This window comes from Sinocyclocheilus rhinocerous, unplaced genomic scaffold, assembly GCF_001515625.1.
Source record: "Sinocyclocheilus rhinocerous isolate Xijiao unplaced genomic scaffold, SAMN03320098_v1.1 scaffold2189, whole genome shotgun sequence".
NCBI lineage: Eukaryota > Metazoa > Chordata > Actinopteri > Cypriniformes > Cyprinidae > Sinocyclocheilus > Sinocyclocheilus rhinocerous.
The window spans coordinates 599,121-618,175 of NW_015645558.1; the positions used below are offsets into that span (position 1 = coordinate 599,121).

At 39.8% G+C, this 19,055-nt stretch overlaps 1 protein-coding gene across 8 annotated transcripts in view; it reads left to right on the forward strand.

Annotated features, from left to right (window-relative positions):
- Positions 1-19,055, forward strand: part of LOC107706609 (transcription factor COE3-like) — a 101,782-nt gene that overhangs the window by 62,336 nt on the left and 20,391 nt on the right. For 3 of the 8 annotated variants that reach the window (XM_016510363.1, XM_016510366.1, XM_016510367.1), the window contains exons 7-10: positions 2,868-2,949; positions 7,784-7,928; positions 14,240-14,373; positions 15,452-15,578. In XM_016510363.1, the coding sequence (XP_016365849.1) occupies positions 2,868-2,949; positions 7,784-7,928; positions 14,240-14,373; positions 15,452-15,578 (488 nt within the window). The remainder of the gene's footprint in view (positions 1-2,867; positions 2,950-7,783; positions 7,929-14,239; positions 14,374-15,451; positions 15,579-19,055) is intronic. The other 5 variants (XM_016510365.1, XM_016510368.1, XM_016510370.1 and 2 more) reach the window with 2 other exon arrangements.

Sequence of the window (19,055 nt, forward strand, 5' to 3'; positions counted from 1 at the left end):
GGAAATTCACTTAATCAAACTCGGAGGTAAACAGAGCCCAAGCGAACGCGCGCAACCACTGAATGCGGTCTTAATGAGAGCGTGTGTGTTTTTGAACGCTTTTATACGTTTGCCTGTTGGTGATAATACCCTGCAATTTCGTTTATAATTAATCTAATTTACTGATTTTCTTTGACATTAATTGTAAACATGTTTGGCTATAATAGGTGATTCAATTTTTTTTATGTCATTTACAATAGAATGACAGGAAATTGTTGGAGATGGACTGAAACCTGCACTGTTCACATGACCATATATATACAGTATATGTATACACATGTATTTTTATTTTTGTACCACAGCTCACATTGTAAATGTACTTGAAATGCATTCCGGGTTTTATTATGTACCTCTAGGGTTCTTCATGTTTTTGCTGTATCTATTGAAATTGATGCGGTTCATCTCACTTTCAAACCTCTGAATGGGTGCTTTGCAATAATCTTTGAGTTAGCACAAGTGTGTCCACCTGTGTACATGTGTGTGAAGCCATTTGTTTGTGGCTATAGAGTGAGGAAAAAAACGAGAGAGAGATAGCGAGTGAGAGAGGTAAATAAAGGCTATATTTCAGGCTTGATTTACTCCGATACCTGCTGTGAAACATTACAGCTCTATGGGGAAATAAAGACAGGGGCCGCGAATTACAGCTTGTAATACTCATTCTGATAATGGCCTGTCCAACAACTACCATACACACACTGTACACAATTAAAGCTAATGCTTTAATGACGGCAGATGCGTTTTTGGCCTCTTCTGGCCATTATGACTGCCATCTTTCTTTACGCCTGCCCCAGCAATGCTGAAATTCACTTTTTATTGACGCTGATCACTAAAAATTTTCTGAAACTACCAAGGCCACCTTCGGGGCCCTTGCTTCGCCTTTCTCCTACTTTTCCTCAATCTGTCTCAATCCTGAACATTCCCTCTCTGTCGGGAGGAAAGGGTGACTGTATATAAATGAGAATTGGAAGTGGAGGGGTGTTCAGGGTTGCAGATGTCATTTCACACAGTGATATATTGCTCGGCTCGCGGTCCCATCGGAGAGTCCGAATGAGAGACTTCATCCTGCATACACACACTGTTTACCTAGTGAAATACATGTGTTAACTCAACACTGAACACAATCTGCAATGCATGACACAGTAGCGTGGACGCAAACGAGAACGAGGGACCTTTACGCCGTACGTAAAGCCTCTCAAGGGTTGAAACGCTGAGGTAAATATTGGTGGACATGGACATCCATATACAAAGACAAATTTCCCACATGCTGGATATTTCTGGACGAACCGTGGCCCCTTTTAGGAAAAGTCAGCTCACTCTGCGACCATATTGGTGTTTTCCAATAGGTCAGACAAAAATTTCCAAAACTGTTTGTCAAAATTGGATATGCATATGTCAAATCAGTAATAAAAATTGATCTATCTATCTATCGATCTATCGATCTATCTATCTATCTATCTATCTATCTATTGTTCTGTCATTCTATCTGTTCAATCTATCTATCTATCTATCTATCTATCTATCTATTGTTCTATCTGTCGTTCTATCATTCCATATGTCGTTCTATCTGTCATTCTATCGTTCAATCTATCTATCTATCCATCCATCCATCCATGCATCCAACTATGGTTCTATGGTTCTACCACATTCCATCCATCTATCTATCTATCTATCTATCTATCTATAGTTCTATGGTTCTGTCTATCCATCCATCCATCTATCAACCCCACCTATGGTTCTATGATTCCATCCATCCATCCATATTTGTATCATTCCATCCAACCATCTACCTATGATTTTATCTATCTATTGTTCCTTCCATCCATCCATCCATATATCTGTCTATAGTTCTATCCATCTATTTTGTTTTTTTCCCTCTATTGCTGCAAACAAATGGCTTTAAAAACCAATTTATCAAAAACTCAGTCGGCTCTTCTGACTTCCATTGCAACTTCTCCCATATTAGTTTTTTCTACAAGTGGTCTTCCTTTTTAACAAACCACTTCCTGTTATAAGGAGTGTGGCACCAGCTGTACGAGCCTTCAACTTCCTCGTCCCGTAAGCCCTCTTATCCGTCTTCCTTCTCTTGAAGGACTCTTGAAGTGTCTCTTTACCTCTTAAAAACACCAGGTTTTAGTTCTTGAGGTGCGCGTGTGCGAGGGCCCGTCCGATGGGACCTTCTTTGACTCTCGCGCGCACATGACATTTGCCGAACAGATTATGCAGTTAGTAATTTGTGCAATAATTACCGGGTGCTGTTGTCGTGGTGGCGGGGTGTGTCTAATTGTCTAACAGGACTGTAAGTTTTCGGGCCGCTCTCTCACCTCGTTAGGTCTCCTACCCCGTTCACCGGTCCTCGTCTGTGATGAGCAGGGCTCAGGTGTGCTGGTTTACCTCCCCATTGAGCACGTTAAGCCTTAATTACAGGGTAGAACAGGGGAGGAAAGAGGGGGGCGGAATAATAACTGACTTCCTGTCAGTGACGGGCAGATGGGTTCTGTGGGGAACTGTGGGATTTGGATGCGTCAGCCACACGGACAGACTGAAAAACAGATAAACAGAGAGACAGCGAGGTCGTGGGAGGGTGAGGAACAAAACACTAATGATCATTACTCTGAGGGGAATTATCTAGAAACAAGGTGAATCCAGCTGTCGGTTTGATCGCGCTTTTGTGCCAGTCGTGTTGTATGTGGACGTCCTGGACTCGCTCTGCTATGAAGTCTACGGTTGTATTTTGTGCTATCGATTTGTTCCGTGCCAGTTTTCTCCCGGTTTTGTGCTGGATTGATTGTCTAACTTGGAGTTTTCCCTCTCTTTGTATTCTCTTGCAGATTCTTTTTGAAATTCTTCCTCAAGTGTAATCAGAACTGCCTGAAGAATGCAGGAAACCCACGGGACATGCGCAGATTCCAGGTAATGTTTTCTTTTTCTCTCCACACACACACACACATCTCTAATTTGAAAAACAGGCCGCTTGCTGGGGTAGCTGTATCGTGTATCGCTTGATGGATATATTTAAACGTCTCCTCCAGAGATGCTTCGATTCTGCAATTCTGCTGAAGCACATTCCAAATGTTATGCACATAAAAATAAATCTATCTATCTATCTATCTATCTATCTATCTATCTGTCGTCTGTCTGTCTGTCTGTCTGTCTGTCATTCTACAATTCTATCTATCGCTCTATGCATATTTTCTTATGTAAAGGTCTAGGCTCCACAAATGTATCTGCACTATATATATCTACACTACTTTCATTCGTTTATATACCTCTATTTCTATGTGTTACCATTCAATCACAGAAGGCATTATTAGATACAGTACACAGAAAGGCCTCAGCCTTGGACTTCATTACGTGTGCCTGTGTGTGTGTGTGTGTGTGTGTGTGACAGCTCCTCGTAACCCAGTGCTGCGAGGATGTGTTTATATATACTTGTGGTTATATAGATGTATTGTCGAGCAGGCAGCAGTGGTGCAGCCGTTTGCACAACTTTCATTTTTCATGCTTTGGAACGTCAAGTGTCTTCACTGATATTGATCCATGCTTCCAGTGCAGAAGGTCAGAGCCGGCGAGAGAGGAAGTGTCCTTTCTGCCTGCACGCCGAGTAAAAGAAACATCCGTCACCGCGGATGTGCCTCCCCACAATAAAGTCACTGGACCTCTCTTTCTCTCGCTGTAACAGCATGTCTGGGTTTTCAACCTATTTACACTTCTCTGCCTCAGAACCTGGTTTAGGTGTGTATGTGTGTGTGTGTGTGTGTATGGAGAGCCATACTAATGCCACTGTATCTTCAAAGAGCACTCGTTTCTGTTCGTTCATTCACTCTGACTTCTCTCTTCTCCATCAGTCGCTGCCTGTGGAATCTGTTCTTATCTCCTCAAAACTTCCTTCACGGAAACATCACCCCTCACAACCAAAACATTCCCTTCTACACTCCACATTTTGGTGTTATTACTCAAAATAATTTAAACAACCCTGCGGGGAGAGCTTATGACAGCATCACTTTTTTGAAATCATAATCAGCAGACAATTCCAACCAAAAGCAGCCTGTGAGACAAATGACCCAAAGCCGTGATGCCTGTCAGTCTGTGAGCAGAGTCCATTAACAAGACACCTCTCCTCCAGCGCTAACCCTTAAACTGTGCTCTGCTAAGTTAAATGCCACCTCCAGAATAAATTTCACTCATGTTCCTTTCTCCATGATCTCATGGCAAGGTCGTGCTTTTGGGGTCCCTGTCTTCCCCCATTTGCCATTCCATTTTTCTTTTTTTCCTGTCCTGTCTTTTCCTCTATTTTTCCTGAGAGAAGTATACATCTAGAGGTCTATTCACACCATGTCTTTTTGACAGGACAGACATTTACAATTGTATTTAATGCAAAAAAAGGCTTCTGAACCTAATTCAATAAAATGTAACTGCTATTAGTTTTGACTTTTTATATTCACTTAGTTTTTCTTCCTATTCCATAGAAGTATTTTTTTTAAAAATTATATTTAAAATAATTGTTTATATTTTGTTCAACGATTAATATTATTTAACTAATAATTTGTTTTATTTATTATTTATATTTATTTATCATTATTAAATCATTTATTATTACATTTTTGTAATAATTGATACAATAAATAAAATTAATTTAATTAATTAATTTAATAAAATAATACACATTAATAAAAAAATAATACATTTTAATTTTTGTTTAAGTTGTTTTGATGCTGAATAATTGATTTCAGTATCCAAACAATACAAACCGTATCTATCTTTTTTGTTTTTTAAATTCAAAATGGAATTTTTTAAGTTATATGTACTTTTTAAATTATTTTACATTTCATTTTTATTTATAATTATTACATTTTAAAATGTTATTCATTATTTGTATTTTTTATTCAGATTTTTTTGTCAGTTGGTTCAGTGCTAAATAATTAATTTCAATATCCAAATTTTATCCTTCTCAATCAATTTGGCAATGCATAAAGTAGTTTGTGAACATTAATTGCATCTTATAGGCCTCAAGTATTATTCTTATCGTGACTCTTGATTGTGAATGTGACAGAGGGAATATTCCAGATTGTAACTGCTCCACTTCCACCTCAGACCCCCCACAATACGGCAACCCACCCCTCTGACCCCTCTCCTCATTCAGATGCTAAACAAGCCTCATTCTCTCAATGCAACTGTATGGGCAGCCCTCTTTAGTAAACAGATCAACAAAAACAAAGAAAACCCCCTCATCTGCTACCAGAGGGGCTCTTCTCAAATTCTCTTTCTCTTTTGAGGATCTGCCACCCTTCTCCATCACAGCCCTTACTCAGGCTGTGACTAATAAGATAAAACAGCTAATCAATAAATCTATAGATCAATGTAATGGGGTGAGTTAGCGATCTGTGGGCCGGAGGCTGCGTTTGAGTGGCTGCTAATGGATGATGGAGCAGATGAGAGACTCTCCGCTTATTTCTGTTCACCTTAAGTGGCAGATTAAACACTAATTGTAGCCTTTTGTTAAAAAAAGCCATAGTGCTTCAAAATGGAGGCCTCTCTTTGATTGACAAGGGCTTGGCTAGTTCTTCTCAGACAAGCCTCTCGTCCTTTATCTAACACGCGCACTCATGTAACCGCCCAAGTGTCTCCTTTAAATAGGAAAAAAGAGGCTCTCCTTCTTACAAAGGTTAATTATATTCTTCAAATGAGAAATTAAATGTGCTTTATATAGAGTCGATTCCTGTACGGCGCTTCGTTTGGCGAAAGAAATACAACGACCTATTGCGACCGAGGACCAGAATAAGACAATGTTAAACATTTTTCACCTTCATTAAGCGAATTTGATTTAGTGTTTGACACCCAGAATTAGTGTACTCCATTTTTGGAAAAGTACAAAGTGCTTTATAATGGGTCTTGAGAAATTTCAAGACCTGTTTGGAAACATGTCGAATGCCTGCGCGTTAATTTAAAGGGAACGTGTTTATTTGGACGTTTCTAAGCAGATTTGAGCCGTAGCTGACGGTAGCCTGTTCAAATTCAGGCTGGGTCATTAGCAGTCAGATGGCGTGCCAGCTTACACGAAGCGTATTGAACTGCGCGAGTCATCTTTCGTTGCTTAAGGTGTGAAAACAGACTCTTTTTTTCGGATTATAGTGATATAACTTATTGTTTTAATAATGTGAAGCCCGCGGGGAGTAGTTCCACCAAACCTTGTAAGACTGCAAAAGCGAGCAACTTTTCCCTTGTTTCGCTCCCTCCTGCTTGGCTTGGAAAATAAACAATGGGCACAGGTTCAAGCTCCAGCGCTTAGCGAGGCAAATGTGTTTGCGGTTATTGTTTCGAAGGTGTGGAGTGGTCGCACGGTTGTCAGCATTCAAAATAAAGCCTCGCTGGTACGGAGGAGAGAAGTCTAACAAACAAAGCCGCGAACGCGGTGTGTGTGGCGCGTGTGCGTCCGTGTCCAAAGGACCCTACTGATCAGAGATGCGCCGGGTCCATCCGCTAACTGTACTGAGACCTGCTCTCATGTTGAGTCGACACCACAGGCCAAAAAGGCTTTTTGTGTTTGTTTTCTAGCATATAAGACACACAACAAAGAGGGAGCTGAAAAAAGAGCCTCGGTTTCTGATAAAGACCAGCAGACGCCCTCAGAAGTGTTCTTCTGGTTTCTCTGCCCTTTAAGTACTCAGAAAGGCCTCTGGTCAAAAACAGGCCTGCTATTTTTTGGATGCCAAATGATTCATTTAGTTGAGTGAAGTATATTCTAAATCTAATAAAAAAAATCTAAAGTCTTTTGTGTTCCTGTGGCTCAGTGGTAGAGCATTGCGTTAGCAGCGCAAAAGGTCGTGGGTTCAATTCCCAGGGAACACACATACTGGTAAAAAATGTACAGCCTGAATGCACTGTAAGCCGCTTTGGATAAAAGCATCTGCTAAATGCATAAATTATTAATTATTAAATTATTATTATAAATTATGTCTAAACAGAGTCTGTTTATATCAAGAAAAACATGTGCAACATGATTTTAATGTGAAATAATGGATTTCTACAAACTCAAATTGTAATACAGCTATCAACTGTAATTTATTTATTTTTAATTAAGGAGTTTTAATTTTGTTTAATATAATTTATTTATGTATTTTTAATGAACAATTAATCTAATTAAAAATAAAGATTTTAATGTGAATCAGTGCATCTTTACTAACACTCACACCAAACTGAAACTAATGTGCAGCATTGTTCTTTTTTAATTTTTTGGAAGAATGCTTTTTGTCAGTTTATAATAATTAATGTATTAAATATTATTTAGACGGTGAACAATACATTTTTTAAAGACCTATTGATAACACTTTACTTAAAGCCTTATGTATAATGCATTATAAAGGTATTTATAATGTACGTTATATAGCATTAAATCTTATCATTAACAATTGTAACCAAAGTTAAAATAGTAGATTCCTGGTTACATTTGAAATGTGTTGTTTGTCATGTGTATAATACTTTCTAAAGGTATGTTCAATTAATAGATAAGTGTTTTAATGTTTTATACTGTAACTGTGGTTAAAATTATTCATGAGACCATACAATGCATTATAATGTGCATTGATTAATGTATTAAAAATACTTTTATAATACATTATATATAAAGGCTTTAAGTAAAGTGTTACCGACCTATTCATACCAAGTCAAAATGTTATGAACTTCTTCACACAAGGCCCAATGTAGAGACTGAACATTCCTTCAAACCATCTTTACGTTTTCTTCACAGGTCGTTGTATCGACAACGGTCAATGTGGATGGTCATGTGTTGGCCGTGTCGGACAACATGTTCGTCCACAACAACTCAAAACATGGCAGAAGAGCCCGCCGCCTTGACCCCTCAGAAGGTACGGCCACTCCTTATCTGGAGAATGGTAGGCACATTTCCCATAACACTATTATTTGCCAAGCTTTTCTCACTTTCTCCTTCTGTTTTCCTGCCTTTCCCTTTTCCCTTTTTCACATTTTTAGCTCACATTCTTTTAGTCATCCACATCCGCCTTTTCTCGCTCATCCACAAAACATAGTAGTGAAGCTTTAGAGGAAACATCATCTTTTAGAGAATATTCATGCTTTCTCTGTCCACTGAGTAGTACTTTTAGAACTTTTTAGTTTAGATTTGTGATGCTACCTGATTAATTCACTGTTTATATTATTATTGATTGAATTTTTAGAGTTTTTGCTATTTTTATGAATGATTTGGGGCCACGTTTTTTAATTATCTTCAGTTATATGTGTTATATATTTTTTGGTAATTCTGAAGATTGTTTCTTAAATCAAGTGTGGTGTGATTTTTGTCACATAGGCACAGACAGCAAATCAGCACATGCAAAATATTTAATAAACGCATTAATATTACATATTTTGTTTAATTTGAATATGCTTTCACTTTGCTACGTTTAATACATTTGACCATGAATATTCCTACAAATTTCATCCAGGCTAACACTGTATTTTTATACAATGAGTTTTTTTTGCTTCTTGGAGGTATAAAGCAAGTCACTGGATGGTAAAATTCAGATTTTGCTGCTTTGTTAGACTGAGCTGGTTTTGATCGTTCTACTTCAGTACTCAAATCTCTGGGCTAAGCTTTAAAACAGAACATAATCTCTGCTCATTTAAAAACATAACATTAGTATTTTCTTTGTCTTAATCAGTCTGTAATTACCATATCAACCAAAGTGCCAGTAATATTTAATGATGCAAGAGAAATCGCATCAAATCCCTGCTCGTGTGAGACAAAAAACCCAGCAAAAATATTTGTTTTCTATTTCCTGGCTTCTTGTATTAACGTCGGCGAAACGCAGTACAGAAGTAGCGTAATTGAACGTTTGTGCCCTGAGCGCTCGAGCGTTTGGTATGCTGACGTATTGTTTGTCTCTCTGCTGTAGTCGCTTGATAGTAGGTGTGTTTTCCTTAGCAACCGCCTTTAATTAGGAGAGCAATTAAGAAGGTTGAGGCCTCTCCCCTCGTCTGCCTGAGTCCCGTGAGACCGAGAGGGAGAAAGAAAGAAAAAACACGGCCCAACCCAAACACTGCCGAGGCTATCCTTCATCAAAGCCCGGTTTGCAGAGCCCTTTTTATTGTAAATCTTTTTCTAAGCTTCCATTACTGTGTTTACAACCATCGTATAGTTCGGATTTCAGTGGTTTTATTGTGCTTGGGAAAAGATCGTTCATAATTTGTGATTTTATCGTTTCCATCAAAACTTGCTATCGCTAGGCCTCGCATACGATATTCATAGAATTAATCCGTTCCCACTCGCGGTGAATTCTGACAGCACTGTAACAAGTGGTGGCGATATTCCTGACAACTCTTTTAAATTTCCGACTGTTTTAAAAGCTCACCTCCTCCTTAAACACCCACCGGCCTCGCAGGCGCGCGCTCTCACCACTTAGTTACCTGCTGTTTCACCCGCCCCGATGGCAAATTTGGGTCGTAGTGAATATTACAGCTACCTATCTAATATCTGGCCCTTTAAGGGCAACTGGGGGGCCGTTAAAACAGAAAGAAAGAGTTTCCTAGCATCTGACAGTTGCCGAACTTGGCGTTTAATCACTTCTTTAAACTCGGGAGAACGTTTAAAACTTATCATTCGGCCGAGAAGGAAACTCAAGAACCTGTCATCTCTTTCCATTCTGGTCTAGAAGTGCACACATGTACAGGATATATAGTCGTAAAATATAAATTCATCCATATTTACGGTCAAGCCCGGGCCTGCGCCGCAGATACGGGGTGGTTTAGATTAGAAACACATTCTTGAAAGTGATAAATGCAAGCCGAGAGAGCTCGAAAGCGGCCACGGGGAGGTCCTACCGTTTCTCCTTTCCTCTCACACTTTTATCTAATCATCTAATTCAGGCGAATTTTCCCGGACAGTGAATTTACTCTGCCTTCTGATCTTCAACTTAAAGTAATTCCCTCTTGCATGGCCCAGCAGACCCTCACCGTTGCCGTGCTTTCTGAGCACATGAGCCCCTTTCATTATTTACAGCTGGAGAACAAAACCTGGGGGAGGAGAAAGAGGCGAGCACACACTATAGGAGGGTTTCTTTTGCATTAGCGCCATTTAGATACGGCACGCAGAAACATATGTACGAATTCACACAGGCGCGAGTGTGCGTGCACGCACTCGCATCCAAAACGGCCCCATCTGCACATAGCCAGACACAACATACACAATCGACAGCCCCCTCCCTTGTCCAAAAGCACATATTCCCAGATTTGGAAACCACCTAGCGTTGGCTCTGCGAATATAGCGATGCGCAAGACAGAAAAGAGGAGCAAGACATTTAGAGCGAGCAAAAGAAAGTCTCTCTTGCGGCGCATGCACCCCCTCCAGTCTGGGCCTACAGCTCCGGGTTGATTTGCATACCAAGTGGCGGTAATGTTGTTAGGTTTATGCAATAAAGACGAGCGGTCGGCGTCTGTGAGGCCGTAGCCAGTTAGAGAGGACAGATGGGCCGACGTGAGGTAAGAGCTCTAATCCCATCAGCGCCGGGATCAGCCTGCCATCTGGACATCCCCTGCACAATTACAAGACATTTTACGTGCTGGAACAAAGGAAGGTTGCAGCAGGCAGGATGGGACCTGTTAGAGTGCCTCAATATTGGGGAGTGCAGCGAAGAAGGTGACAAACACGCCGGCCGCCATGTTGCCATGGAAGACGACTCAAGTCTGATTAAAGCTTCACACCAAGATGCCGTGGTGTTCTGTAAACAATACACACGGGAAAACACACACACGCTCACACACAGTCTTGCTTGTTGACCATCCACTTCAGACAGAGGAAGCCCGTCGAAACAAAGCCAGCGATTTCTCTGAGCGTAAAGAACTACCATAAAATTAGTCAATACATTTATACATCCATGCATATGAATTTTACCACACTTTATTGATTTATAGTGTCAATAACATGCACATGTATACTGGATACTATTTTTTATAAATAGTAAGTGAAATGGTGACCATCAAAAATTATAAATATTTTATAAATAAATTTGGAATCACATGATCTCTTTATGTTGCATGTGAGTGGCATCCAGATATTATCTTAGAAATAAATGGTTATTTTGCCATTTTTTAATTATGTTTGTGTAAAAATGCAATATTTGTTGCAGCAATTAATATCATATTTTAAATATTAACTAATATAGTTACAATTTTAAATACTAAAGAATGTATGATTTACTACCACAACATTTTAATATCATATTTATTAAATATTGAATTTTAAATAAATAACATTTGTAATATGTTTAAATGTGATAAATAATACTTAATATATTATCTTATATTTATACTTGTATTAACATTAAATATATAATTACATTAATATAATATACATACCCTATTATATTTTATATTTATTAAATACATTAAATATATTATTTATGATATTATTGGTTCTAACCAATAAAAAAAAAAAAATGTAAATGCATTGTGGGATACTCCATGTAATGTTAGTTTCTATTACGAACACAGAGCAATCTACATTCCCTGCTAAATTGTTCTCCCATGCTAAAACACGTTCCTGCCCGTCACTTCCTAGTGGAGTGTTGAACTTGGCCTCTTCGGGCCGCCATAGACCATGTCCGCTTTCTCCAATTTCCATCATCCGCTTGAGTGCATTTCGCACGTATATCATTAGCTGACGAACACAGGCTGTGTAATTCACTCCTTTATGCTTCCCATTCAACACATGTTCCCTCTCTATATTCACACAGAATGTATGCAAATGCTCTGCGGCGGAGGGGCGAGAGGTCTGGCAGCCCTTTCTCTGGGATGGCGGGGGGGAGCGTTACGAATTCCGAGGCAATGCGTGGTGATCTCAGGCCACAGCTGCCAGACTGCCCCTCTCGTGGGCCCGTTCTCACCTCGCACACGCGCAGACACGCTCACGTGCACGCACTCCTTTCCTTCTGCTCACCTACACAAAGTAAATTTGTTTACTGTAATTTTTGGTGAATGATTTGCTATAATTGGTTGCGCTGATGAAGGTCAGTCCCAATGAGGAGTCGTGTCTGTCTTTGGAGACTTGATCCTCTTTCAAACGCTCTGCCTGCAATTAAGAAAAGCAAATGTCATTCCCAAGCCTCAGAAATGAAAATTTGTATGAACTTATTAGCATGAAGTCAACAGCTCTAGTTAAGGGCAAGCTCCCAGTGTGTGTGTGAGCGAGCTCAGGGCTTCTGGTGCTCTGGGAGCTGAGAGGAATGAGTAAATATAACCTCCACTAGTCCAACATTAAGGCAAACAAAGAGAGCTGCCTTGTCTGGGCTGTTCTACACAACAATACCAAATGTTGATTAACTAGGGCTGCTAGAACAGCAAAGAGGCAGGAGAGAGAAAGACCTGCACACATAAGTGCTTAACCCTCCAGGTTTACCTCGTGTAACAGTCATAAATATATCATTTATTGCGTTATTAGTGACCATGACCATCCACATGAACAAACCCCTAACCTTAAGTATTACATTTGGGCATGTAACGTGTCCCAGACCAGTGCTACGACTTCTGTTCACCATGTGAAGCATTAAACAGGCAAACAAGTCAAAGGACCCCAAGCCATAGGGATTAGACTATTATAGGGATTTTGGGGTCTCCTTTAAAAAAACAAAAAAAACAACATGTAAGAATTTTTATGTAGTCATATTTTATTATTTATGATATGATTTTAATGATTTTAGCATCCCATTTTAAATTATTCTTTAAATATATTAAACATATTAATCAACAATGGGCTTTCAAAATTATTAAAAAAAATATGAATATCAAATTAAATTAATAATAATTTATAATATATACTTTTATTTATAAAACTATTACATAAATAATATATAATTTTAAATATAGTTTTATTTATATAAATTTTAACTATAATTTGCAATACATATGATTATAATTATTTAAAAAACTGAGAGCAGCATGAGTATTTGGATAAGTGTTGTATTGAATATTTTTTGGTGATAAAATGATGTCAGAGTCTGTGGGCTGATGAAAATGATGTCAGACACTTTTAATGGAGGGGAGAGATTCTAAGCTGAGAGGGTTTCCAAAGAAGCCAACCATTTTCTGTGCATTATTAATAATCTCCCTGAGACCTTAAAATCTAAAAGCACAATGCCATTGTTTTTTCCCTGGAAAAGAAATGAAGAGAGTGGGCAGGGAAAGCTGTAAAATAAAATGAAAACAGCTCAAGGTGAAGGGCTATTGTTGCGGTTGAATTGTTGGACAGTATTAGCGGCGTGTTGTTGTATCTGCGCTCTCTTTGCACTGGAGTTCGTATTCAAAAGGTGCTTTAGAGGGGGTGGCAGAACAGAGTCAACACAGTGAAGAGGAAAAGCTGATCAAAGCATGCAGCGCTAAGATGTTAACGGGGGGTCGAGTCGCCCTGGGCCTCTGACCGCTTACAACTGTGATAGCACCTCTCGACTCCGCAGGGGTGGAGGGGGGCAGTACAATAATGTATGCTAATGAGCCATTGGCTAACTTCACGACAAAGGCGGGGTCAGAGCCAGGGCCTCATTTTCTCATTTAAGAACACGTGTATGTCACCATTAGCACGATTTCAAACGTAAACCTACAAATCCCACCTCATCTTCTCTAAAATCTGATTTTAAAGACCCCAAAAAGTACTCATTACCAAAAGATAAGAGACACAGGAAGATAAAGGGTTGGAAGAGAGGAGAAAGTTGGAAGTTTTTAAACCAAAGGCGAAGTTTGCGGATGAAAAGGCTCGACCCAAATAGCGGGTGCATGAAAAATCGAACCCCCGCTTTTCTGCGCTCTCCGCCCATGCAACCTTTTGATTGACTGATCTCAGATCTGTGAAAGCCCGACAGATAAATCGACGGTCCTAGCGCGCACAGTGCTTAATCATCAGTAACGGCTGCATTTGGTCTAGCGTATCCGTACGGCGGTTTATCTGCTAGATGGGCACTAGGCACATCAGTCAATGTTTTCTTTTCCCTCTCATTGTGTTAGCGAACAGTTTAATGGCTGATTTCTACATGGAAGGTTTGATGCACAAAGCAGGCCTTTTGTCTTTACGTGGCCCAAATCATTCATGCTTTGTTTACTTTAGGGTTTGATTATCCTCAGCGTGAGAATGATCTGCATGTGGCTAGCGCATGTCCGTACAAAAGCGGGATCCTGAGAGTTGTGCTTTTTGTCCTGTTATAAGCAGCTACCCCGTGCATAAAGGCCATTAGCCCCAGTGAAGGCTGGACCACTGGAGGAGCCACGGTCATCATCATTGGCGATAACTTCTTCGATGGACTACAGGTCGTGTTTGGCACCATGCTAGTATGGAGTGAGGTAAGACTTTGGTGTAAAACCATTTTATTGTGCATGAGGTATTTGCCCAGCCATTTGTTTCTGTAATAGCATTCTAATGAACTTCATTAGATTTTATAAAAAGCGATTACGTGAAAACTGTGATTATACACAGTTTATGAAGCCCGGCTTCTACCGGTTTAATGCAATTACGCTGGCATCCGTTTATTGTCTCTTTACATTTACTTTTTGTTCATTTCACGCCACATAAACATATAAATAAGAGTGAACTAAAGGGATGCCGAAGCTGCGTAGTAATTAGTTCGGAGCTAATAAAGACTTCAGGTTAGTGTGTTCCTTTATGAGTTGATAAAGCTGTCTGGCATATATTTGCCGGTTGGAGCCTCAACGAGCCAATCAGCATTTGTTTATTCGATTTATTTTATGATTTTTCTTTTCCTAGTTTAATCACAAGAGCAGATAAGGAGTTAGATAAACAAACTGCATGCTAAACAGCCCCACAATAAGTCCACAGAGGCCTCCGCCGCGTTCCTTGCCGAACCGTGAGGTCTTTCAAAACAATTGAACAATTAGGGGTGAAATATCTCAGAGGGGGAAAAACAAGCCAGGGAAAGCAAGGAAAACAGTGAAGGAAAGACATATGGAGGTGATTTTAGCAGGACTCCTGCCCCTTGGCCTTTCCTTGGCTCAGTGTAATCCAAGGTCTGTTTGCTGACATTAACTCTAAAGCGAGGAAAATAAAAATGAAGAAAGTTTGCAGTTTGGTTTTGAATAGCTTCTCCTTGACAGGTTAATGTATGATTCAGGCGTTCGAATTTGTGCAACAATTGGCAGGGTCCTAACCTAGTTTGCCCACTGTCTGGTAATGCCGTATTTCTGAGCTGTGTAAGTAAAACCCCTCAAACAACAAGAAACATTTTTTGAAGAGTTTTGAAGTGTTTTAAAGGGTATAGTTTCTACCTGACAGGCTACTTGACAATTAGAGAAACACTGGTGCTCATTGGTTAAATGTTTTCATTGGATGCCAGTTGTTCAAAACAATGCAGCAATTGGTGCAGTTTGCATGGTCCTAACCAACTTTACCCATTGTCTCTCGTAGCTCATTACGCCCCATGCCATCCGAGTGCAGACCCCTCCAAGACACATCCCGGGCGTCGTAGAGGTCACCTTGTCCTACAAGTCCAAGCAGTTCTGCAAAGGTGCACCGGGGCGATTTGTGTATACAGGTGAGCTTCAGTTGGTTCTCTCACATCTTTGGCTCCATCCTTAAGTGCTGAACCCCATCCGGTGTGGGATGCATGCCTCTGTAACCCAATATCTCCTCCATCTAAGGCAGGGCAATGGAGTTGGGGGCAGCTGCCAACTCCAGTTAATCTCAAACCCTGACAACACATCTCCGACCCCGTTCTCCTGCACCCTGTCCTCTACTTTGCACAAAAACACTAGTGTTTCTTGTCGCCCAGGTTACTCATGTGTGCATACCTATGTGTGACCAGCTCACAAGGTTGCGCTTTGTGCGGCTTTTGGGCCGATTGTGTTTTTACGTGGTCTTAGATGAGAGTAATCTCTCCCTCGGTACAGCTGATACTGGAGGTTACACGGTCACACTGTGTTTGACCTGGAAGCAGTGTGCCTGATCCCAAATTGAGTAGGACAATGAGATAATCATCAGGAATTACTCTCACACTCAGGAATGTCAAGGCCGAGAGAGAGAGGGAGAGAGAGAAAATGACACAGAGAGAGAGAGGGATGTGAGGAAGGGGCCCCGGTCCCCCCAGGCAGCTGTTCCCCATCTCAGCCCCACAGAGGCTGTGGGCCGATTCTCCCTCCCACATTTAACCCTCTCAGCAGGAGCAGGGCAGAGGCCAACGAGCCCCTGCGATAATGAAACCCGAGAACACGGGGCCGGCTAATACCAGACCTGCTCAGACATTAATGTCTGCCATCGTTAAAGCCACAGAGACTCAGGGACCAAACATGTGCTAATGCTAATAAGCACAAAATAGGGAGTCTGTGTCAAATTCAGCACACATTATAATGTTTTGACGAACCTGTGCGTCATCAGCCCTAACAAAAACTGACTGTGGTAACCATAGTTACCGATCATAGTAAAACTTGGGCTGTGTCCAAAATCAAAACAGCTGCTTTGCTGCCTAGTCAATCAATGACTAAACATGCAGTGTGTGTGTGTGTGTGTTTAACAGACAAGCTTCTAAAGCACTGTCAAGTCTTGTGTTCTAGATTTAAACCAATTTTAAGTTCTTTAGAGATGATCAAATATTTAATTACTTCAATGCTTATTTGGTATATAAATAATAAAAAAAAATAGTTTATATAAACAGTATATACAGACGTTTATACTGTATAATTATATTGCCTACTCAAAGTTTACTGGAGGCCATTATAGAAGACAAACCATCATCTGTCAACCCCACCTTCCCCTGTCTTCATGAGATGTTTGTTGTTTGTTTTCCCTCACTGATCCTTGTTCCTGCTCATCAGTGAGGAGATATAATTACTGGCGGAGATTTTGAGGTCTTAGTTAATTATCCCCTCGAATTAAAGGAGGGAAGTCACAGACTACACGCCCCGTCCCTCTCATCTTCTGAACTGCAATCCCCATAATGCCTCACCTCCCTCTCTGAGGTCACAAATGACAGGCAAATCACAACACAGACACACACACACACACACACACATGCTAGACTGGATTCAATCCATGCTGTTATAAGGCTTAATCAAACTGGTTGACATTTCAAGTCAATTAAGTTCCCCTTCAAAGCATATTTATTAATGAATGTTCTTAAATATGCGACTATATCAAAAAACAGTTGTTGTAATTATGATTATTTTCTTTATTTTCTACATTTCAGTTTTTTCTTCTCCTCTCCTATCTTCAGTTCTTAAACACTTGTAAGTGCTATCAATCGAAACTAATTGCTCGAGTTTATGCCTGTAATTAGTTCATAAACAGATGCTTTGAACTGGAAAAGCTAAAAGCCTTCACTAGTTACAGCTCTCTCTCTCTCTCTCTCTTTATTTGTGGATATTTGCTAAATTGTGTAAAGGCTGGATATTTTACAAATTCATTAAGGAAAAAAAGGTACAAACAGTATTTTTGTTGGGCGTTACAACATTTCATGCTGACCACCCTCTTGTTTCTGAGTCAAACACACCCTCGCTGTCAACTGATAAATCACGGCCAATTAAATACAGTGCTGTGGCCTCCTTATGCAGGGGCGTAGTACATTCAGATATGGCCTTTATCATGTCTAGCTTACAGCAACCATCTGTTGAGTGATGTATGCTGTAATTTCACCATTTACTTAAATTGCTTTTTTAAATGCATATTTAGGAGGTTTATTTAAATATATATCTAATATTACTTTAAAATCATGATGCATTGGGTGAAGTATAGGGTGAATTTCACAAAATACGTGCATATCACCCCTATGTGTGCATATTCATTATTTTTTAAGGATTTTTTAATGCATTATGTTTTTTACAACAATTACATATTTCAGTAAAATTAGTGTAATACAGTGTTTAATTTAAATCATCATGAATATAAATAATACAATGATTATATTATAAATATAATTGTTTATTTATTTTTTGTTTATTCTTTGCATTATGGGGAAAATGTGCTTATGTCCGTGATGGCTTTTTGTGTGATTCCCTCAGAAAGCTTCATCGCCCTGCGATAGTGTCAGTGCTGAAGGTGTTGTAAAAGGTCCTTCGTGTTCGCTCAGATGTGGCGGCAATCGCCTGTCAGAGTGCCGTGCTACTTTAAGAGTCGATAATTCTCCTCCATCACGGCCAACACAAGCCGCCTGTCTCAGAGGTCAATGCTCTTTAAACAAATTACTCTGCTCAGACTCTGAAAGCGGCTCCTAATGTCCTCCGGTACTCTCCAACGCCTCTTTCTTTGACACAGCTAAACAACAGTGAAATTAAACACGCCGCAGAGATCCACCAAGACCTGGGGACATTAAAGAGGGCCTGTGATGGGATGTCGGCATCCCGTAAGGTTACGCAAACGGTTCTCGGTAGTTTATGAGCTGCCAGAACTGGGCCTAAAACAATGTGTTATTCAATAGCCGTCCATTAACACTCAGATCTACCGCATGTGTGTGTTTGTGTTAGGGCTATTTACGGCTCCGGGTTCTTATCGTCTTCATTTAAAAGGAAACACTGCAGTGGTTTATTGAGTCCGCATCCCTTTGTATCCTTCAAAGATCTGTGTGTTCTGTTATTTTTTCAGCTTTAACCTTGTATGTTTGTACGATCGTGACTTTTGTTAACACAAGGCCACCGCTGCGCCATCTGATACCTGTATTGGTTATCCATTGATCAGGTCTGGCATGGAACAGCTTGTCAGAAGGGTCCATAAAAAAAAAATAAAAATCAAAGCAGGACGGCTGTGTTTGTCCCTTTGCCAATAGCTCTCAACTCGCAAATGCTCTCTTTAGCTGATCTGGCTATTTTAAAAAGCCCATCCAGATGTTCGCTTTAAATTCCTCATGAAATGGCTTGATGAGTGCAGTTTTTTTCTTGTGTTGATGTATTTTCTATTGAAACAGGAATTTGGACCAGGACATATATTTTATTTTTAATAATAATAATAATAATAATTCTAAAATATGATTATATTTTATATTAAAATAAAACATAACTATAAATATAATATATTTAATATATTT